This window comes from Leptosomus discolor, chromosome 1, assembly GCF_034619465.1.
Source record: "Leptosomus discolor isolate bLepDis1 chromosome 1, bLepDis1.hap2, whole genome shotgun sequence".
Taxonomy (NCBI): Eukaryota; Metazoa; Chordata; class Aves; order Leptosomiformes; family Leptosomidae; genus Leptosomus; species Leptosomus discolor.
Window position 1 is genome coordinate 148,785,182 of NC_141391.1, and position 19,988 is coordinate 148,805,169.

At 42.8% G+C, this 19,988-nt stretch overlaps 1 protein-coding gene across 2 annotated transcripts in view; it reads right to left on the reverse strand.

Annotated features, from left to right (window-relative positions):
• Window positions 1-19,988, reverse strand: part of PTPRO (protein tyrosine phosphatase receptor type O) — a 152,985-nt gene that overhangs the window by 20,311 nt on the left and 112,686 nt on the right. For both annotated transcript variants that reach the window (XM_086467021.1, XM_086467012.1), the window contains exons 11-16: window positions 13,889-14,040; window positions 11,894-12,014; window positions 8,309-8,448; window positions 5,482-5,614; window positions 3,929-4,049; window positions 1,944-2,012 (exon numbers count right to left, since the gene is read on the reverse strand). In XM_086467021.1, the coding sequence (XP_086323147.1) occupies window positions 1,944-2,012; window positions 3,929-4,049; window positions 5,482-5,614; window positions 8,309-8,448; window positions 11,894-12,014; window positions 13,889-14,040 (736 nt within the window). The remainder of the gene's footprint in view (window positions 1-1,943; window positions 2,013-3,928; window positions 4,050-5,481; window positions 5,615-8,308; window positions 8,449-11,893; window positions 12,015-13,888; window positions 14,041-19,988) is intronic.

Sequence of the window (19,988 nt, forward strand, 5' to 3'; positions counted from 1 at the left end):
ATGTTTTTCACAAATTAGCAACTCCAACATCTAAAACAATTTCTTTTGTTCAACATATGAAAAATACGTAATTGCCCAGTAAGTACAATATTGTGTTCCTGGAATTATATAGCCTTTCACCTACTGCTCAGGTGTACTGAACAATTTTACTTAAAAGAAAGAGATGCAGAGATTGCTCAAATCCTGGAAACTCTGCTGAGCTGAGCTTTCCTCAGGAATCAGTGGATTTGGCCATAGCTCCCCTACTAGAGCCCTGGAATGACCCCAGGCAAAACAGGTTTCTTAATCCTTCTACCTGTCTTTAGGGCTGTGTTTCCCATTTGGCTGCCTGGATGGACAGTGAATCTGGTCTTGACATTACCCAACAGAGGCACACAAGACAAGCTATCTTTGCTAATGCTCAGAGAAGCCAGGACCATAAGATTAGGGCACAGTGCCTTCAGTTACCAAAAATTTGTGGATATGCTATGCAGGAATATTTTTGCCAATTTATATTTTGATAACATGTATGTGTGTGTGTATACATATGTATGTATACATATAGGCATATATACACATCTATATATACACATGTACTAAATCAAGCAACAAGAACCTTCACTTTCACATCCAAACCTGTTAATTCCCCTTCCCATAAAAAAGCCTTTTATGGTTTTAATAACATCTGCTGCTAGTTTAAGCATTTGATTCAAGCTTGGATATTTCACTAACATGAGTGTTTGATCTTCTGCCTCCTTTGCCATTAACTCAGTTCAAGCAAGAGAAGCTGAAAGAGAGAGTAGTTTGTACTGCATACAGCTGGCTGCTATTAAAGCTAAACCAAGCAAGTGAAGCTTGTTTATTATTCAGTTAATTAGCAGCACAGTGAGGTATTGACAAGATTTGCTGGGCTTGTTACTTCAGTTTGTACGCTTATCAGCAAAAGGCTTGCTGTGGTGCAGCATCAATCCATATAATCCCGGCCTTGGTGGCAAGCTGTGTACCCCAAGACCATGGAAGAAGTTCCCTGTGCACCAACTCCTCTTTCCAACTCTTTCAATAAAGCTGACCATGGGTGTAAAAACAAGACGCATATTTTCTTCTTCTTATGTACTGGAATGGGGCCAACAGTACGCTTTTAGATATCTGTGTTTGGACTTGCCTTGAAAAAGAAGAGGTTTTTGCAGAGGTTGCTAATAACAAAACAGTAAACCTTGGGTCAGTCATTAGCACCCATTTGATTCTCAAAACAGGAATGGAAATGACCACACTGGTGCCAGTCAAGCAGCGCTCAGAGCCCTTTTGCTTCTCTAAAAGCTAAGCCTACAGACTTTGTTCAAATACTTCTCTTTGGCTGACGGGGCCAGCAATGTTTTGGAGTCCATAGTGAGCGCCTGCAACTCTTGTAAGAGGTTTTCTATACTGGTAAGAATATGGGGGGGGGGGGAGGGGGAGTTTGAGTCTTTTCGACAGCACTGAAGATTAAGTTACAGTAAATACTTGAGCTAGCTTGTCCTTGTCCTTGTCTTGCAATGCAAGGAAAAAATCATTAAGGACACTGCATGAAGACAGTTGCTAATTGGTCATCTACAGGTAAGCTTACTCCTGGATGTAAGTATATCTCTATGGAAGTGCTAATGGACTTGCAGATCAAGTTTCTACACTTGTGTTATTTTAGGAAATATATCTGTAAGAGAAGGGAAAAAAACATCCGCCCAAAACACACCTATGCAACTTGGTTGACATGTACATACATCATTCCCTACTAAAAACAGCAGGTGACAAAATACATAATCTCAAGTCATCATTCAGGAAATAAAATACTAAAATAACACATATAGCAGTTTTATCTTGCAGAGGGACAGTGATGACATAAAAACCAGGCCCTTAAGATTAAAGATCATATTTGCCAAAAAGCAGAGATGGGGAAAGACATAATTAAAAGCTTTGCTTCAAACACTCACCAATTATAGGGAAGCTTTCCATCTCTCTCTAAAGATGCAAAATTGACAAAGGTTCCAGCCCCACACTCCCTGTTTCAGGAAGACCATTGGGTAAAAAGTTATCATTTTTTGGATTCACAATGCTTGCAATGATGTTGATTTACAGAGAACTCTCAGACTTGCCAAGAAGTGCTGAACACTCACACCTGTGACTAAGTCCAAAACCAACAAATGTTCAACACCACCTGAGATCAGGTTTCCCAATAATGCTTTAAAAGAGTGAAACAAGGCAGAAGTTGCTAAAAAAGATCCCAAATAGACCTCATCTTCTGTCCAGATTTGGACTTTCCATAGTCTGGCACTAGCACTAGTTCCTGGCCTCTGCATACATGCTAAATATTTACCTTTCTGTACTAAATATTCACTGTCCCAGCTCTAAGAAGATGTATAATTGTCTCCATTTGACAGGATCATGGTAATTTCGAGTTCACCAAATAATGGAAAAAACCCCAGAATTTCTGGAATAACATTCCAGTGAAATTACCGTAAGTCCCATTATTTTCAGCTACAAATGATAAACTGACTGGATTCTTTTTTGATTCCTTGATTTCAGCAAACAATTGCTTGCAGCTTCTTACTGGATTTACTTTTTAAATTTCCTTCCTTCCTTTCCTGTGGCTAGAAGGAGCAATGAAGAGAAAAAGAAAAAGCCTTGGGCTGCCTGCACAGTAATTAAAGAGGAAAGAGAAATAATTTAGCTTGGATTTTCACAGAGACAGTTACATGTAAAAGGAGTGAGTCACATAATGTTCACTGAAAGAGACAGCCTGCAAAATATGTGTGATGTTGTCATCAGTTGCATGGAATACATAGCCAAGACACTACACATAAAATGCGGTGTCTGCTTAGGTAGCCAAGTGCAAGATTCTTCACATCAGTTTTTTTACATGAAATCATTTTCTTTCTTGTCACAGGACAGTAAATTAATACAAAATACATCACATAGATTATAAAAGGATAAAGACCAGGACATTTCCAAAACCAGGAGGTGAACCACACCTCAAGGGTTTGGAGAAACTTCCACAGTTCACTCAGACCATAACATGACCCATGTTAAAGTGAACTGTTACAGGTAAGACCACCAGGAAAAGGAAACTGAATTTCAATATTCAGGTACAAATGATTCATGCAGATAGCTGAAGGAACCACAGGTTCTGTAAAAATGGTTTACCCCTATAAGATAATTTTTCCTTTCATCTGTATGACACAACAAATGGTGATCATTAACATCATAGGTGAACAGCAGGAGCTGAGATTTGTGGGTCTCTGTATATTCGGCTGCATCCTGACTGCATAGAATGACAAGATTCTACGTAAGGCCATGTGCTCTTTCCCACCCTTGCACTTCCCATAGGAAGGAAGTCCATATGAATGCAGAGTTTGGACAACTGGAAGACCAGGATCTGGGGGCAGACTGGCAAATTGCCTACAGAGACACTCTCAGGGCCCTGAGCACATCCTTCCTCACCCTAGGGTTTTGGCTGCCAGGGCTCAGGCCTTACATGGTCTTTGAAATGCAGCATCCTGGACCTGATGAGCAAACCATCTTATCTGTTGACATGGAAAATCTCCTGTTTCAAACCATATGGAGGATTTGCAAAGCATCTTCATGTCCTGCTCATTCCCAGTTGTCTCAGATCCTAATCATCCTTGAGGTTCCTGACACAACCCTTTTGTAATAACTGATTGCACTTCTTATACAGGTGATCTTGCAAAGCTCAAAATCAGGCAAAGGTTGAGGCTTATAATTCGGGTCAAGAAAGAAAGTAGATACAGGGACAAGACATGCTACTCCTGAATAGCAGCAAGTCAACTATTTTGAAGGTATCCTGTTCACAAACATGTTGAGCAGCACTCATGCACACAAGCATTCGCAACTGCAACTACTGTCATGATGTGTTTGCTGTTGTGTGAAAATTTTGGGATTAGCATAAATCTGGACTTACCTGGCCATTTGTAGATGTTTTCTCCTGAGTACAACAAGAGTCACCAGCAGCAGTCCAATCAGAAGGATACTTAGGATGGCTAACACGGAGATTACCACTACGTTGGGATTCATCTCGGTGACTGTACATGCAAACAAGGACTCTGGGTTATTCAGTTCAGAGGCGCTGACTGTTTGTTTTGTGGGGTTTTTTTTGGTGGGGTTTTTTTTTTTTTTGGTGGTTTTTTTTTTTTCCCCTGAATGTTGATAGGATTATTTTTCTGAACTGATCTCATTGAGCCTGGAGCATTACAGACAGAAAAATCTACCACTAGAGATAAAAGGAGCTTTTGACGAGTTATTGCTTTTAGAAAATTTCTGTAGGGAAATGACTTCACTCTGGCATTTTGTCAAACTTTGGCATGTTCTGATGTTTGTTTGTTTTCTTCGTTTTAACCAACTTTCCTAACACAAGAGGAAAAGGTGAAGGAAATATAAAATACAGATATTCATCACCAGCTACATCTCCAAAGCACATTTCAACTCCGAAGTTGTCCTTTAACAATAATCAATACCTTTTCTGACCCAAAAGCAAAAGAACAGGCTGAGGCTTTGTAACATACTGTGTTGAAATTGATTGAATTACATTGGCGAATACATTTTAACAGAAGATTCTGTTTTAAATAAGGGCTGGAATCAGCTCTCAATAACAAAACCTTGGTTTATTTTTGTTCCATATTACAAGCTTATTGACTGTACTACTATGAGACCAGATATCCTGTTCTGCTCATTCCATAAGAAATCCTCTCTTTACTTGCTCAGAATAACTTTACATCCACAGTTGTCTAGACAACCATTTTTTAGCGTAAAAATCATGGAGATTTTTAAGCTAAGTACCAGACACTGAACTCCAGCATGGAGTGGTGTATGATGTACAGGACCAGTGACTAAAGCTACACAACTCCCTAACTAAGCAGAGATGACACTGATCATTCTGAAGGGGAGATTTTAAAGAAAAGTCCAGCTCTCTGAGCAGTTCAACACAGATATTCCTTCTTCCAAGTCAGTATAGAGGCAGGCTTCATGACATGCCTGGGAAGCCTCCTCCAGGAGCTATCCCTTTGAGGTGTGACTGCTCAGGATCCTGCAGTGGCCCTTCTCCTTCTCTCTCACCCCATCTCCACTTCTTCACTGAAAACAGGAATCAATTTTTTGCCTTAGAAGCTTATAAATGTGATTTTCCTCTTGTTTTGGCTTGGCTGAGAAGACTTTTCTCCCATAAATGTCATCAAGCAGTACCCTGATGTTCAGCCTTGACACCACAAACTAGGGTCCTGATTTCTAAAATCCAGTACAGAATTGACCCTCTACTTTACGTTTTTCCAAGTCAATCCCCCAGCAGGGATTTTTCTAAGGATTTTTTTAAAGCTGCTTCCCCATCCCACCCACATCTGGCTGCTTTTCCATGATACAAACAACTCCTAGGGACACCATTACCAAAAGCAGCTTTAGAAAGCAAGGAGAAACAGATGTTGTAGCTGGAGGAGAAGAAGAAAGCAGGGAAGTGCTGCTTACCCATGGTGGAAACTGCAATGAAAGCGGGGACGCTGGGGCTATCGTGGCTGAAGGTGGTAACACTGCAGTTGTAGGAAGTGGCAGGGGTTAGGCTGGAAATGGTCACTACGTGTGAAGAGACAGTGACAGGTTCCTGCAGACATGCGGAAAAATACACAGAAGTTTGTCTTTCCTGTAAATGCAAGAGCACAATTCAGTGCTCCTCTCTCCACCCATATATTTGACCAGGTAAAGTCAGATCTGATGAAAGACACCAGCACTTCAAAACCCAGGGAAGGTAACCAGGGCCTGCCCTTGAAAACAGGCAGGTAGCCCAGCACTCAGGCAGAAGAGGAGAGAGGAACAGGGGTGAAAACAGCAGCAGGAACAGCCCAGAACACCCCAGGGAGCCCCAAGGCCCGTTGGGGAGGGCAGGAGGATGCTTCACTGGGGGTTGCTCAGGCACATGCTTGGTAGGAGAGAGTCCTATGACCTCCAGGACATCCCCAGAGGTGGGCAGAGCTCATGAGCTCTGGTTACTAAGCCATACAGGTAGGAGGAAACCAGTTATTTGTATTCAAAGTGCAGCCAAGGCAGTCACAGTCTCTGCACCCTTGCACAAATACATGTCATCTCTGCCTCTGAGGCAGTTCCTCTGCATGTGAAGAGATGTGAGCCTTTTGAGGGGCCAAGGTGAAAAACAAAGCTAGAGCAAAGCCTTTGGGTAATAACTATGATCAGACATCTCACACAGTTTTTCTACCCAGCAGAAACTCTTCACATAGTAATTAAAACATTGTCTAAATATGTTATGTCCTTGGTAAACATTTTTGTGTTTCCTAAATGCTGATACACCACAAGAAAACAAATACAAGAGATACATTGCTGTAAAGATACAGCTCCCTAAGTTCCTCAGAGGCTTTTCTGTACCCTCCAGCAGAACCAAGGGTGGGTTGCAGATGCGAAAACAGGGACACTGAGCCAATGGTTTAGAAAGGGAACAAGAGGTTTTATGAATGAACTCACTCCAGATGGGGAGCACGAGATGCTGTAAAAAGTCCCGAGCACCAGATTTTTGCAGTGGCCTGTTGTCAGTCATGGGCTCTTTCTAGGCTAGCAAGGGTTCCTGTTGCAGTGCAATCGTGAGGTATGTTATGCAGATGAAATCACATGTACATGAATGTAAGGGAGGAGACTTTTATTCCCTGAGCTGAAAGGAGGGGCCACAGTTTGGCAATGGGACTTGGTTGGACATTTTGTTGGACATTTTCCATTCTCCCCTCTGGGAAGTTAGTCAACCAAAACCCAAGATGTTCAAACCCAGAAAGCTGTTGCTTTTCAGTTTGCAGATTTTAAAATGGAGGAAAAGGACAATACAGTGCATGTAATTAGCATGGAAAATCACAAACAAAGAATTTTCACCAGTTTCATGGGAAAGCATCCCTTTTTACCGTTCAAAAAGGAGCCCTTCCCCATTTTTCATACAGATAGAAGAGAGAGTGACGAGTCTAATGAGAAGTGAGCTGATAATCTCTGTGCATTTCCCAGTGCCAGATATTCATGTCAACAAATGAGACACTCACTGAAACTCCGGCCAAATGGAGCATTCATTTCCTGATGTTCTTAAAACAGATTTGCTCTGCACTAAAGCTTCAAATCCTGTGATACCTTCCTTGCCTGATCACATCATCACTCTCAACCTCCACTAAGTGGATAATGACTTCACGATCTTTAGCTATTTGCTGTGAAAAAGCAGGAATCTATATGTGGAATCTGAACTATCCAAAAGTGCATTTAAACAGTATTTTTTTTCCTTTAGTCAGTCCCCTTCTCAATTTAAAAAGAATATTAAATTCAGAGTGGTCTTCCATAAGATTTAAGAGTGTGTATGTCTTTTTTGTGATAATCAGTGGTCCCAGTGGGTTATTTTTTACTTTTTCCTGAATGATTCCCCATTATGTGTGACAGTCCACATGACAGAATGAAGTTTCATGGAGTGTAATCACAGTGATTCACTAGACCATCAGCTAAACTGCAAAGGAAACCTCATATGTTGCACAGCACTGAATGTTGAAGAACTAAAACAACTCCTGCTCTGTTCTTCACTGAACAACGTTACCCATCTAAACACTCAGATATTCAGGTGGACTCTGAGCACAGGTACATAACTGGACAGAGAGAAAAGGAGGTTTATTTGTGAGGCTGAGAAGGTGAGTCTCAAAGGAAATACCCTAAGAAGCAAAATACATGAGAAGCAGCCGCATTTGCAGTGTAAAGGGTCTCTTTGAATAGCAGTGAAGGTTCTACTGAATTTCAGTTAACAGTTCTCAAAACCAGGAATACAATAAGCTAGAAATAATTAAATGCTGCATACAAGATCTCCTGGCATCCAAATGTCTATGTTTCCCATTCCTTAGCAAGCTACCTGACCATTTTTCCCTTCTGGCCCATTCAGATTCCCTTAGTTTTGTGCCCTTTTAGGTTTTGCATGGTATATTAGAGCCATTTTTATCAGTAGCCAAAGACTGACACTCTGTTGAATGCACATAGCTTCTGTCTAACTAGTTATCATCCCACCAATAAGACAGAAGCCAATCTTAGTAATGCAAAATAATGACATATTTTAGTATTTGAAATGCTTTAGTAGTTTAGCTTTCAAAGGTTTAATTGTGAACCACCTTTCCACATTTGGTTTAGTGATCTAACCTGTGTACTGAGCATAAAATGTCATTGGGCTTTACACATGAATGCTAAGCAGCAGACACCAAACCAAAAAGACGCAAGGCCCAGTCTCAGTTTCAGAGATGAAGAGCAGGAACCAACGAAGAGATGCTTGACGCTTACATACCTGGGCTTTTGTCTCCTGGCCAGATCCAGCCTGCTGGCAGTAGACTTCGAAGAAATCAGCCACTCCTTCTTCCACCCACAGCAGAGTCACAGAGGTCTGAGTCTTGTTCACAGCAAACAGTGATTTTGGAGGGGCTGGTTCTGGTTAAGAGAAAATCTCCTTTTATCAAGCTTATCTTTAAGTTTCCAGACAACTGACAAGAGGAAGCCTTGAACAAAAATTAAAGCAATGCCTGATGCCCTTCTAGCTTTCATTTCCTTCAGATAAACTCTGCCAATGTAAAGCCCTGCCTCTCATGATGATAAACTACCACTGTAACATGGGAAGATGATGAAGTGTCTTGTTTTTTCTTCTCTAAATTTAAACTGTTCTCTATTTGGAAAGTTAGAGAATTACTTCCCTTTTCAGGAGAGCCCTTGTTCAAGGATGATCAGCGTATTAATAGAAGGATGTTAGCAGAAACTCTTTTGGGAGAAGATAGTTGTCCACCTGTTAGCCACACATTTGGCCTGAGAAGGCTTTTCTTCACAAGATCTGCTTCAGAGGATGAGAAAGAAGCAGCTTCCCCCAAGTAAAGGCCATCTAGGTTCATTTAGTTGGGTCAGAGGAAATATTTACTCAATTAGCAGTTTTTAAAGAATCTTGCAGTCTTTTTTTTTTTTTTTTTTTCCGCAGGCTAACATTTAAGGGCCATTGGATCTGGGCTTGTTTGTTACCTGCAGGAATTTGCTTTCCTCACTGAATGCAGAGGTCCAAATCTCAGGGGTCTTCAACTTATGGCTTTGATTTTCATTGCTGTTGTGCCGGATGAACTGACAATAGGCAAACATATACAAGGGTCTAGCAAGGAGGAGACAGCCCTCTGACAGGAGGGATATGGAAGGTCTCCTGGGAATGATGACACCAGAGATACTGTGAAACGCGGACAGGGCTCTGCACCCAGCGCCCCCAGCCAAGTGCGGGGTGCCTTTGGTTGCTGCCTCCTGGGCCACCTCCCTGCTCGCGGACTCTGGCACTGGGTGGGCAGTGGCCTGCAGGAGGCCACGCTGACCTTCAGTGGAGGCCACCCCTCACTGCAACCCTGCCTGAACCAACCTCGAGTATGGAAAGCACAGCAGAACAAGAGGGAAAACCTTGAGGAGCAGAGGGAGGAGCAAACAGCAAAACCACGGTGTTAAGATAAGATGTATTTTTCCCAAAGCTTATTTAAAGACCAAGGCTTGATCCCAGTTTTCATCCTGACAACTTCACACTATGGGCAATCCCTAGCTTTCAATGCCTCAAGCATCCCAAGCTCCTTTGCTTTGCCATCAGAGAGGGCAAAGTTTGGGTTGCACATTTTCAAGCTGTTCTCCAGAGTCTTCAGATTTCCTAAGCTGTGGATGTTTAATGAAAGTTGTCATTCGCAAACAATGACCTGAGTCCAGGGTCCTGACACACTGTGTACAATGTGCTATGTACAACAGCCTTTTGCTCTAATTTTTTCCCTTCACAAACAATTTGTTATTCTTATTCTGTGAGATGCTGTCACAGGAGCCTGGATGTGATGTGTAAGATCTGCCATAAAAAACCTGGCACAAAGGACTTGCTCAAGTGCTTATAGACGTCTTGGAAATCTTTCTGATCCTCAGACAATCAGATCAGTGTTCTAGGATTGGAGGCTGCCAAGATTAGATTGGCATTAGGGAGAGAGCTGGGTAGGGACTGAGGCTCATTCACGTGGCTTCTTCTGTGTCACAGAGATTGTTGTCCCAGTGCTACCTAGAAAAGTGTCCCTGTCCCTTAATTATGGCCTTAGATCTGCTCTTGGATTCAGAAACACATTCCATCTCTCACTCCAGGTAAAAAATGGCCTCAATTAAAATATGAGGTTTGCATTTGGGCATCATCCCAAGCAAATCCTCCTTCTGCCTCCAACAAATGTCTTGATTTTTCTGCAAGTGGAAAGTTGCCAGGATGAAGTAAACATCGTGGAGGGAAGAACATTTGGCAACAGTGCTTAAATGACTGCCAAGTGCTGAGTCGTCTATCACTTGGAGTCAGTTCCCACTACTGCTAATTACAACTCCCATTGCTGCCTCAGAAACAGAGAGAAGGAAAACCTCTGGTAAAATATCCTTACTATTGTCTATTCAAAGTGCAAACAGCATAAAGAATAATAATAATAAAAAAAATCATGCCACCTTCTCTTTGTTGTCAATGAAAGAGCAAGAGCAAATTAACTATACCAGTTCAGTAAGAGCCTGCCTGTGCATAAGCAAAGAACAGGAAGAAACAGCTAGGCTGCAGGGTGCACAAAATGATTAACACATGGCACCTGTGGGCCTGCCTGAAAGATAAAGCTAGCTGAGATTTTGAAATACTTCCCCAAAATATTTGAACAATGGTAGCAGGGGGGATATACTGACCCTCAACACATCCACCCACTCAGCCCCGGGAATGAAGGCTTACGCACATGTAACTTCGTGCACAGACACAAGGTATGGGGAAAACACTGGACAGGACTTGCACAGGGAAGAGGAAAATCCATGGAATTTGTCTACACCTTTCAAAGATTCCCTTTGGTGAAAAGACCGGGAAGAACTTCAGATTCTTATGGCTGTACTGCTTGCCCCAGCACTGTTTAAGAGATTTGAGTAAGAGCTATTGAGAAAGACAAATAGACAATGATTGCTTCAAGATCTCTACTTAGAAGTTATGAAGCCCCTTAAATTCACTTATTTCACCGTCACTCAGGAAAGGTTTATTATGCACGTAGAGAAGATAATCCAGTTTGAAATTACTAGCTCTTCTTTACCCTCCTTCACAGTGGAGTTTTAAAAAAAATTTCACAGTTTTAGGTACCTAGGGCTCAACAATTCTACGTATTTGCAAAAGCAAAGTAAAATCTCTAAGGTACAATGGCCTAGTGTCCAGTCTTCCTTACAGGTAAGGAAAGATGCTAGGCACAAAGTTATATTTTAAAGTCCTACTTAAAGGATGTAGTTCTTCAGTCTTTTTCTGTTTCTTTGAGTAGATCACACCTATTTCTTTTAAAATGGTGCCAGGTTTCACAGCCATGAATCTGATTGTTTTTGTAAAGAGTACTGTCATGGATTTGTATTTAAGGGTACATTTTTGGTGTTGGAAGACTATGGAGATATACGAGGACAAAGGAGGGAGGCAGGAAACCAGACGAGGTAGCAGAGTGCAGACCCAGAAATAGGCTTGTCAGAAACAAGGAATGTTCTGCTTTGTACTGAAAAGTTCATCTGCAAAGCCTGAGTCCCAGTTCCCAAACTCTGCCTGTGTTCGAGACCTGAGGGAAGCAAGTATGAAGCGATTTTCACTCTCCTACTTCTACTTAGTCAAATTCTGCCACTCTTGCTCCTCTTGAGTAATACTATTTTAGAAGAGGAGCTTCTCATACAGGAATGAGACCATCTTCATAGCAAGGTCAGGTGAAAATTACAGCTTTGCCAAAGAAATGCGCTCACAGGTACATGAGTCTGAAATAAGAAAGATGCTGAATGTGCAGACAGTGTTACTTTTACAGTCAAATAAGAGGAGGAGCAAGTTAATAGTTTACAAACAAACATTTCTTACCCAATTTGACAAGCTGAGGCAAGGAAGTATTGCTGCCTCTTTCAGTGCAAGCAGTCACCGAAAGGTTGTAAATGTCCCCCGGAGGCAAGCTCAACACTGCAGTCATCACATTGCGTGTTACCTACAATCATGAGACACACCAACTGTTAAATATGACACAAACCATACATTCTTCTTGTTAAATTAATCTGGCCACTTAATATACTACAAAGAAAACTCTGTGCATCACAGCAGATGTCTTCTGCATAGTCTAGGCTTGTTACACGAACCATTTCCCACTGACACCAACTGTGGAAAGTCATAACGCTCGGCAGAATATCACGATGCAAAAAGAAAACAACCTTAGGCTGTATTTCCTATATGACCAGTGAAAATTTAAGGAAGAGAGAGAAAATCTCACTCACACCAATGACAGTACTCTTGCATCTGGCTTTTTCAAGTTGTGCAAAACACTAAGCAAGCCATGGATTCGAGTCCATGGCAATTTTAGAGGAATTCAGATCAGGTCAGGTATCTCTAAGAAGAGTACACAAGACACATATATGTATCCTAAGAACCTGCAAATTAAATCCAGCTGGGCAAGTCTAACACCTCCCTGGAGAACTCTTGACTTGACAGTAGATCTCAGGGCCGGACTTCACTCATCTGCAGGTTTGAAACCAGGTATGATCCAAAACTGAGCTGAGCTTCAAAAGATTGTGAATAACTTCTCCCTGTTACTTTAGAGGAGAACAAGCTCCTCACTTCTCCAGGGTCAGGAGAAGGACGTAGAACTCAAGACACTGCAACTGCAGGTTGTTTTTACAGTAGTTGTAGACTATCTACAAAGGGCGCGCTCAGGAATCTCATGCTGGCTGTCACAGTCACTTAATTTTCAGGCTGAAGCTTTCCCTTCCAAGAGAAACAGACAATTCTGAAAAAAGACCAACAGGACTATGCACATTATTTTCAACCCTTCCCTAAAAACTGAGCAACTTCTACAGAGTCTTAGGAAGTACATGAATAGCAGGAAGAAAAAGTCACCATTGCCTGATAGTGTTACCTATTTATTTTAGTGATCCCACATGAAAAACAACTATAATAACAACCTTAACTATTTTAAGAAATCAGATAAAAAGGTTACGATATAGTATGATTTTTAAAGGAAACCATTTCTGAAAGTGACTAACAGAGCTCAGGAGAAGAGGTACACCCTGATGCCTGCAAGCGTGTGCCCATATTTAGAAACATGAGCAAGACCATAAAAGCTAGCTACAAACAGGTTGTTGCAGGAACATGCTGCAGTGCTCCACCGCCATTTCAAACACTTCTCACCCCATGTCCAGGGGCTGCTCTTTTGCTTCAGGTTAAATATGCATCTCAGTGCCCTGCAGCAGCATGACTTTAATCCATCATTGGAAACCCCAGATTTCTTTTTCTAAGAGATTTTTAAGTACGCTCAAAGAGTTCAAGAGAATGTGCCAAGAACATCTTAGAAAACTTGCCCAATGGTAAGAAGTGCTCACGTTCTGGGTGAAATCCTAATCCCATCAGCTACTGGAACTTGTGTTCAAACAGAAAATGAAAAACACATAATTTATCAGGATGTCTGTTTGATTAACTCAGAAAATGGGATGTGGTAGTACCTGGGCTGAATGAACTAAAAAACTCTGCCAGTAGTAATAGAAATCAAAGAGAACATGTCTGTTCACTAAAAATACTTTTCATGTTTTACTGTGTGCAGCTCAGAAGTTTATAAACTAAGTGTTGCTAATTTAGGTAAGAATTTAAAAACTTGCACTAGATCACCATAGAACCATTTTGTCCACTGGCTGTTTTGGGAGCTTTAGTCTTTGGAAGCACGTGCTAACACTGTGAAACAACTTGAACAGATCAGGCTTCTACCAATCTTAATCAACTTGCCTAAACTTTGTAATACAAGTTATCAATGTGGGTTATCAACTCATCAATAAGAAATACTAAGAAATGAGCAACACCTTCCCCACTCCTACTCACACTCTTCTTGATTTTTTTCTTTCCTTCTGCAATGACCATCCAATGCAGCATCCTGGAATGAGAAAGGTCAGCACCATCTCCTCCATAGGTCCAGGTGATGTACAAAAGGTGGTTGTAATATTCTATGGAGGTAATCTCCGGTGCCACTGGTGCTGAAGGAAGAAGGAAGTGTATTACAGACAGGGTCTAACACAGTTCGTTACCAAATCCAACAACACACTTCTGCCAAAGGATACTGTTGGGGAGAGAGTATCACAAAGATAGCAGAAAGACATCAGTAAAAGCGTCTGCACCTGAGCGCTAGCTGAAAGAAACAAAACCTGGCGTTTAACCTGGCAGATCTTTGGAACAAAAATACATTTCTGTTTGCAATTTTTCATTTAAAAAAAAAAATGAATCATGAAGCTACTGGCTGATACAAACCATTTTTTGAGTCAATATTCATAAATGAAATTCAGAGTCAAGTTAAAAGCCTCAGATATTGCTTTTCTGTGTTAGAGCACTGAAAAGAAATGACAGGCAACGAGAAATAAAGAATTGTCACACTGAATAATTTGGAAAGCTTTTCCACAGGAAAAAATAGCTTCACTGAGCTTGCATCTTCCTAGGAAGAAAAGCCCCAAACCTGCAGTTTTCCAAAGAACAGCTTTTTCCATGACAAGTTATGGCCACCTTTGTTCCCAGGGTGAAAGTCCTGCCAATCACAGAAGGCAGCCAACAGCTGACAGCCATTTAAGCACCGAGTGTCCAGCCTACAGGCATATGGTAGCTACATTAGTAGGTACTAGGTGAAGCAGCTGTTGTCTCTCCTCTTCCTCCACACACCCAGCTCCTGCCCAGCGCTGTTCCCTGCACTGCACAGCTCAGGCTGCCCCACTACAGCCCTGTCAGCCTGTTTGATGGCTTCTCTTGTGCTGGAGCTGCCAGCAAGTCCTTGGCTCCCTGTGCAGTCCAAGAAGAAAGACAGCAACCTTCAGAGCAACTCTTCTCCTCCTGAAATAGGTATTTAAGATGAGAATTACCTCCTGGAGATGCCTCTCTTAATTACCTGCCTAAGTTGGAGGTGCAGGTCTCCAGTTAGAAACACAGAATCACAGAATGGCAGGGGTTGGAAGGGACCTCTGGAGATCATCTAATCCAACTCCCCTGCCAAAGCAGGTTCACCTAAAGCAGGTTACTCCGAACTGCATCCAGGTGGGTTTTGAGTATCTCCAGAGTATGAGACTCTACAACCTCCCTGGGCAGCCTGTTCCAGTGCTCTGCCACCCCCAAAGTAAAGATGTTTTTCCTCATGTTCAGGTGGAACTTCCTGCATTCCAGTTTGTGTCCGTTGCCCCTTGTCCTGTCACTGAGCACCACTGAAAAGAGTCTGGCCCCATCCTCTTGACACTCATCCTTTAGATATTTATAAGTGTTGATAAGGTCCCCTCTTGGTTTTCTCGTCTCCAGCTGAAAGCGCCCCAGATCTCTTAGCCTTTCCTCATAGGAGAGATGCTCTAGTCCCCTAATCATGTTTATGGCCCTCCACTGGGCTCTCTCCAGTAGGGAGAGAGTAGTTCCCTGTCTCTTGAACTGGGGGCCCCAGATGTGGCCTCACCAGGGCAGAGCAGAAGTTGTCTCGCCCTCAACCTGCTGGCCACACTCTTCTTAATGCACCCCAGGATGCCATTGGCCTTCTTGGCTACAAGGGCACATCACTGGCTCATGGTCAATTTGTTGTCTACCACAACTCCTATGTCCTTCTCTGCAGAGCTGCTCTCCAGCAGGTTGACCCCCAGCCTGTACTGGTGCATGGGGTTATTCCTCCCCAGATGCACGATCCTACACTTGCCCTTATTAAACCTCATTAGGTTGCTCCCAGCCCAACTCTCCAGCCTGTCCAGATCTCACCAAATGGCAGCACAGCCTTCTCGTATATCAGCCACTTCTCCCAGCTTTGTGTCATCAGCAAACTTGCTGAGGGTGCACACTGTCCCTTCATCCAGGTCATTGATGAATATGTTGAATAGTACTGGACCCAGCACTGACCCCTGGAGAACACCACTAGTTACAGGCCTCCAACTAGACTCAGCACCCCTGATCACAACCCTCTGTCCTTCAGCCAGTTCTCAGCCCACCTCACTGTCCACTCATCTATCCTACACTTCCTAACCTTACCTATGAGGATGTGATGGGAGACAGCGTCAAAAGCCTTGCTGAAGTTGAGGTAGACAATATCCACTGCTTTCCCCTCATCCACCCAGCCAGTCTTGCCATCATAGAAGGCTATCAGGTTGGTCAGGCATGATTTCCTCTTGGTGAATCCGTGTTGACAAGTCCTTTTAATCTTGTTTTCCTCCACATGTTTAGAAGTGACAGCCAGAATAATCTGTTCCATCACCTTTCCAGGGATGGAGGTGAGGCTGACTGGTCTGTAGTTTTCTAGGTACTCCTTCTTGACCTTTCTGAAGATTGGCTTGACATTGGCTTTCCTCCAGTACTCAGGCACCTCTCCTGTCCTCCATGACCTGTCAAAGACGATGGAGAGTGGCCTAGCAACAGCATCTGCCAGCTCCCTCAGCACTTGTGGGTGCATCCCATTGGGGCCCATGGATTTGTGGGTGTCTAGTTTGCCTAAAAGATCCCTAACCCAATCCTCCTCCTCAGGATACAAGTTAAAACTGAGTGGAGACCCAGAAGTCAAAGTCATCGAGCGGTAAAGATTGTAACCCCCTCTCAAAGTGATATCAGTGGGACAACCTGGACGAAACAGGGAAGTGCACGAATCTGTGTGCTTGCTTGGCAGATTCTGCAGGAGCACCATAGGGAAAACGATATGAACTGACTGATGTTCAAGCCCCGTGGAGCCCAGTGTGTTTGTGCAAAGGCAGCTCAGAGGTGGCTGCCTGGTGAGGGCCCTTCCCAGCGCACTCCCTCACAGAGCCCTGGGTGCCAGCACAGCTGCAGGTGCCAGCAGCCAGGGGAGACGCAGGACTGACTTGGAGCTCGGGTCTGTTTGAAGGGGCCACAAGATGTCACTGCTGCTTGCACGACGGCTTCTATGGCTATTGCGTTGAGACATTCATTAGCCAACAGATTGACTGAAGCGATCACTGAGGAAGACAGTGAATACAATGCACGGACAATTTAGAGCCATTTAGAAGCGTTTAGTAAGACTATTCTCTCAAATTGATCTTGAAAATGTCCTTTTATGTTGTTGAGAGGAAGCAACCTTATTTAATATAAAATCGTTAAAGTAAGGCTTCTTTCAATTTCTAGAGTTCCCAGACCATCCCTGCACAAGGACTGTGTATTCCTTACAGTTTAAGGTCATGACTGGCATGAATCTTATACATTAATAATAATTTCCTCCTATACCTAAATACTGATGACTTGCTTTCCCTCTTAATGTTCACACAACTGGTTGCTTTAGGTATCTGGCAATGAACATCCAGGATATGTGAAATGAGACTAAAAGCCAAGGCTTGCATGATCCACTCCCCTAACACCATATTCCACTGGGAGCTGACTGGCACAGAGGGGCTGTAGGAAATTACAGCCTGTTGCTGACCTGGCCCAAGGTGACAGCTGAAAGCATCCACGGGACCAACAGACAGTCGTTGTGATGGTACCCACCAATACCGACAGTCTGTCTTACTCTCTTTGCTTCTCCGAAGCTAAAAGCATTCTCATTGTAAAAGAAAATGTTGGAGGCCTAAAGTGCCTTTGCTTATGATTGCTTTAAATCCAGCTGTTTACAGTAGGTGGCATTAAAAACTCATGAGTCACCACAGAACACTGGCAGCACCACAATCTCTCCTTGCATTAAAACAACAGCGTGCAACCGTTGCTGCAGAAGCCTGAGAGAACCAATGCTGTTTCTGTTAAGTGTCTGGAATCCCCCAAATCTCCCCCATTCTCCTGAGGGTATCTGACCAGGTGTCGTGGGAGAGAGCTATATATCACCCGGTCTTTTGTAATACCCTTTTCATTTCAGGCACTGCAGTGCAGTAAAGCCCCAGCCTCGCTACAGGCTCTACGTTAGCAGTGGAATCCTGTGTCAGGGAAACGGTTTGTCAGCTCTGAGCTTGCTGCAAGGTTTGGTCCCAAAATTCCAGATGATCCTTCTGCTCTGTTTTAAAGAATCAAGCTTATGTTCCAGGTGCAGAGGTTAGGTTTCCAGTTATACACAGAAGAACTGACAGATGGTGTACTGTCAAGAAGACTACAAAACCTTCATTCTAGTATTTTAAAATTTAGGGCTTTGTGGTGGGATGTTTTTGTTTAATTCCTGGCAACCTGTGCAGGGCAGGTAGCGTTGTTCAGAGTGATGCAGAAAGGGACTAAGTGCTCCATAAAACCATCTGTTCCCTCTCTGGAAAGAAAGAGTCTGAGGGTGATAAAGAATTCAGCAGTCCCCTGTTAACTCCAAAGAGCAAAAAGGCAACAGCTACTGGGGACAAACATTTCAAACATGCAGACAAGCAAAACTGGCATGCCACATTCTCGCAAGTTAGCCTGACAGCAGTCCCTGGACAAAGCTGAAGAGCTTGCCAGTAATAAGGTAATCAGAGGACAGGAAGTTATTTCATGCTCGCATTCAATGGTGACCATCTATTGATAAGCACTTCTAATTTGATCAAATCAGATTTCTTTGCTAGGACTCTTCCCTTAAAATGCTGTGATCTGGCTCATCACTCATCAACACTCTGAAAGTAAAAGCACCGCTGACAAAACACACAAGTAACATGGCAACTAGCAGAGCAGTGGAGGATTTGGACGAGGCTGTGGTTTGAATTATTGGCCCCTATGCTGGGCCCGTTCAAGAAAAATGCATTTCAAAGTGCCAGGTGCAAAGTTGGGTCTTTAGGAAAAAGACAAGCAGACAACACTTCCCAAATGACAAATTCTGGAAAACAGCTACTGCAGGAAGCAGTCAGAAGCAAATCAACGCAGACCTCCAGTGTGATGCCAGAGCAAATGCAATCATCTAGATGCACAAACAGGAGAGCACTGAATAGGGAGCTGATTTTGCCTCTGTAGGAGTATTCAGCAGGCTGGTATTACACTTTCAGTTTTCACATGCTTTGGTAAAGACAGTAAAAATTAGAGAGGCAGAGTGAGGGGAAAAAAGTAATGTGAAAAATTGCCTTACTGTGAGAGCACCTGAAGAGTTCAATGGAAGCAATTTATCAACAGAAAAGTGAGCAACTAAATTCTGCACAGACAGGGAAAAAAGCTTTGCGTCTCTTCAATGAATAAGAGAAAAGTGTAACAAGAGTTACAGACTGGATATTAAAAGTGGAAAAAATTCACAGCAGAAGCAAAGGATAAACCTTTGATAATAAGAAGAATTAAGCATTGGTACAACTTCCCAGCTGGGTATTTTCTGGATATTTTCACTTGAGACCAGATGACCTTTTTGAAGAGAGGTTTTGCCAGCCACAGGGCAATGACATTATCCAAGAGGTTCATCCATTTCTGACTTGTCTATATCTGCTAGTTAAGGAGTTGATCCATTTTTCATCTAATTCCAGAAACAGCCTTTACTTGCACCATACAGAAATCTAGACTGATCCTGACAACGGCTTATATTTTGGAATAACCTTAATCTCCCTAATTCCTGCTGCATGTTTCTGAAGACAATATTGAAGTGTGAGGGCCCCACTGAATATTTCCACTCTAAAATGCTGAACCTGGTACACAAATCAGTTGGAAAAGACATTTCTCCCCTCATACAGCAACCGACCAGCTGGAAAATTGCTTCGTTATAGTGCCACAGAGAAGCTGATTGATGCCAAAAGACAATGAATAGCCCTGGAGACTCTTCATGGGGCCCCCGTGGGTGCTATGAGTTTCTGATACACTGGAGAAGTGCCAGAATTTATCAGCAGTGTAGCTTGGGATCAGATATCTCAGGATAGGAGGGTTTGTGATGACTTCAGTGGCACTAGGACTTAACCCACTGATAACTTTTCTATCACGGTTTTGTTGAGCACAGGCAGTATATTAATCATCATTGCAAATGGTGATTACATCCTCTTAGCCTCTCGCCAAACTAAAAACCTGGGACTAGGCCAGTATCTATTTTGGAGGGAGCGGCTGGGACCTTGTAGGCTGA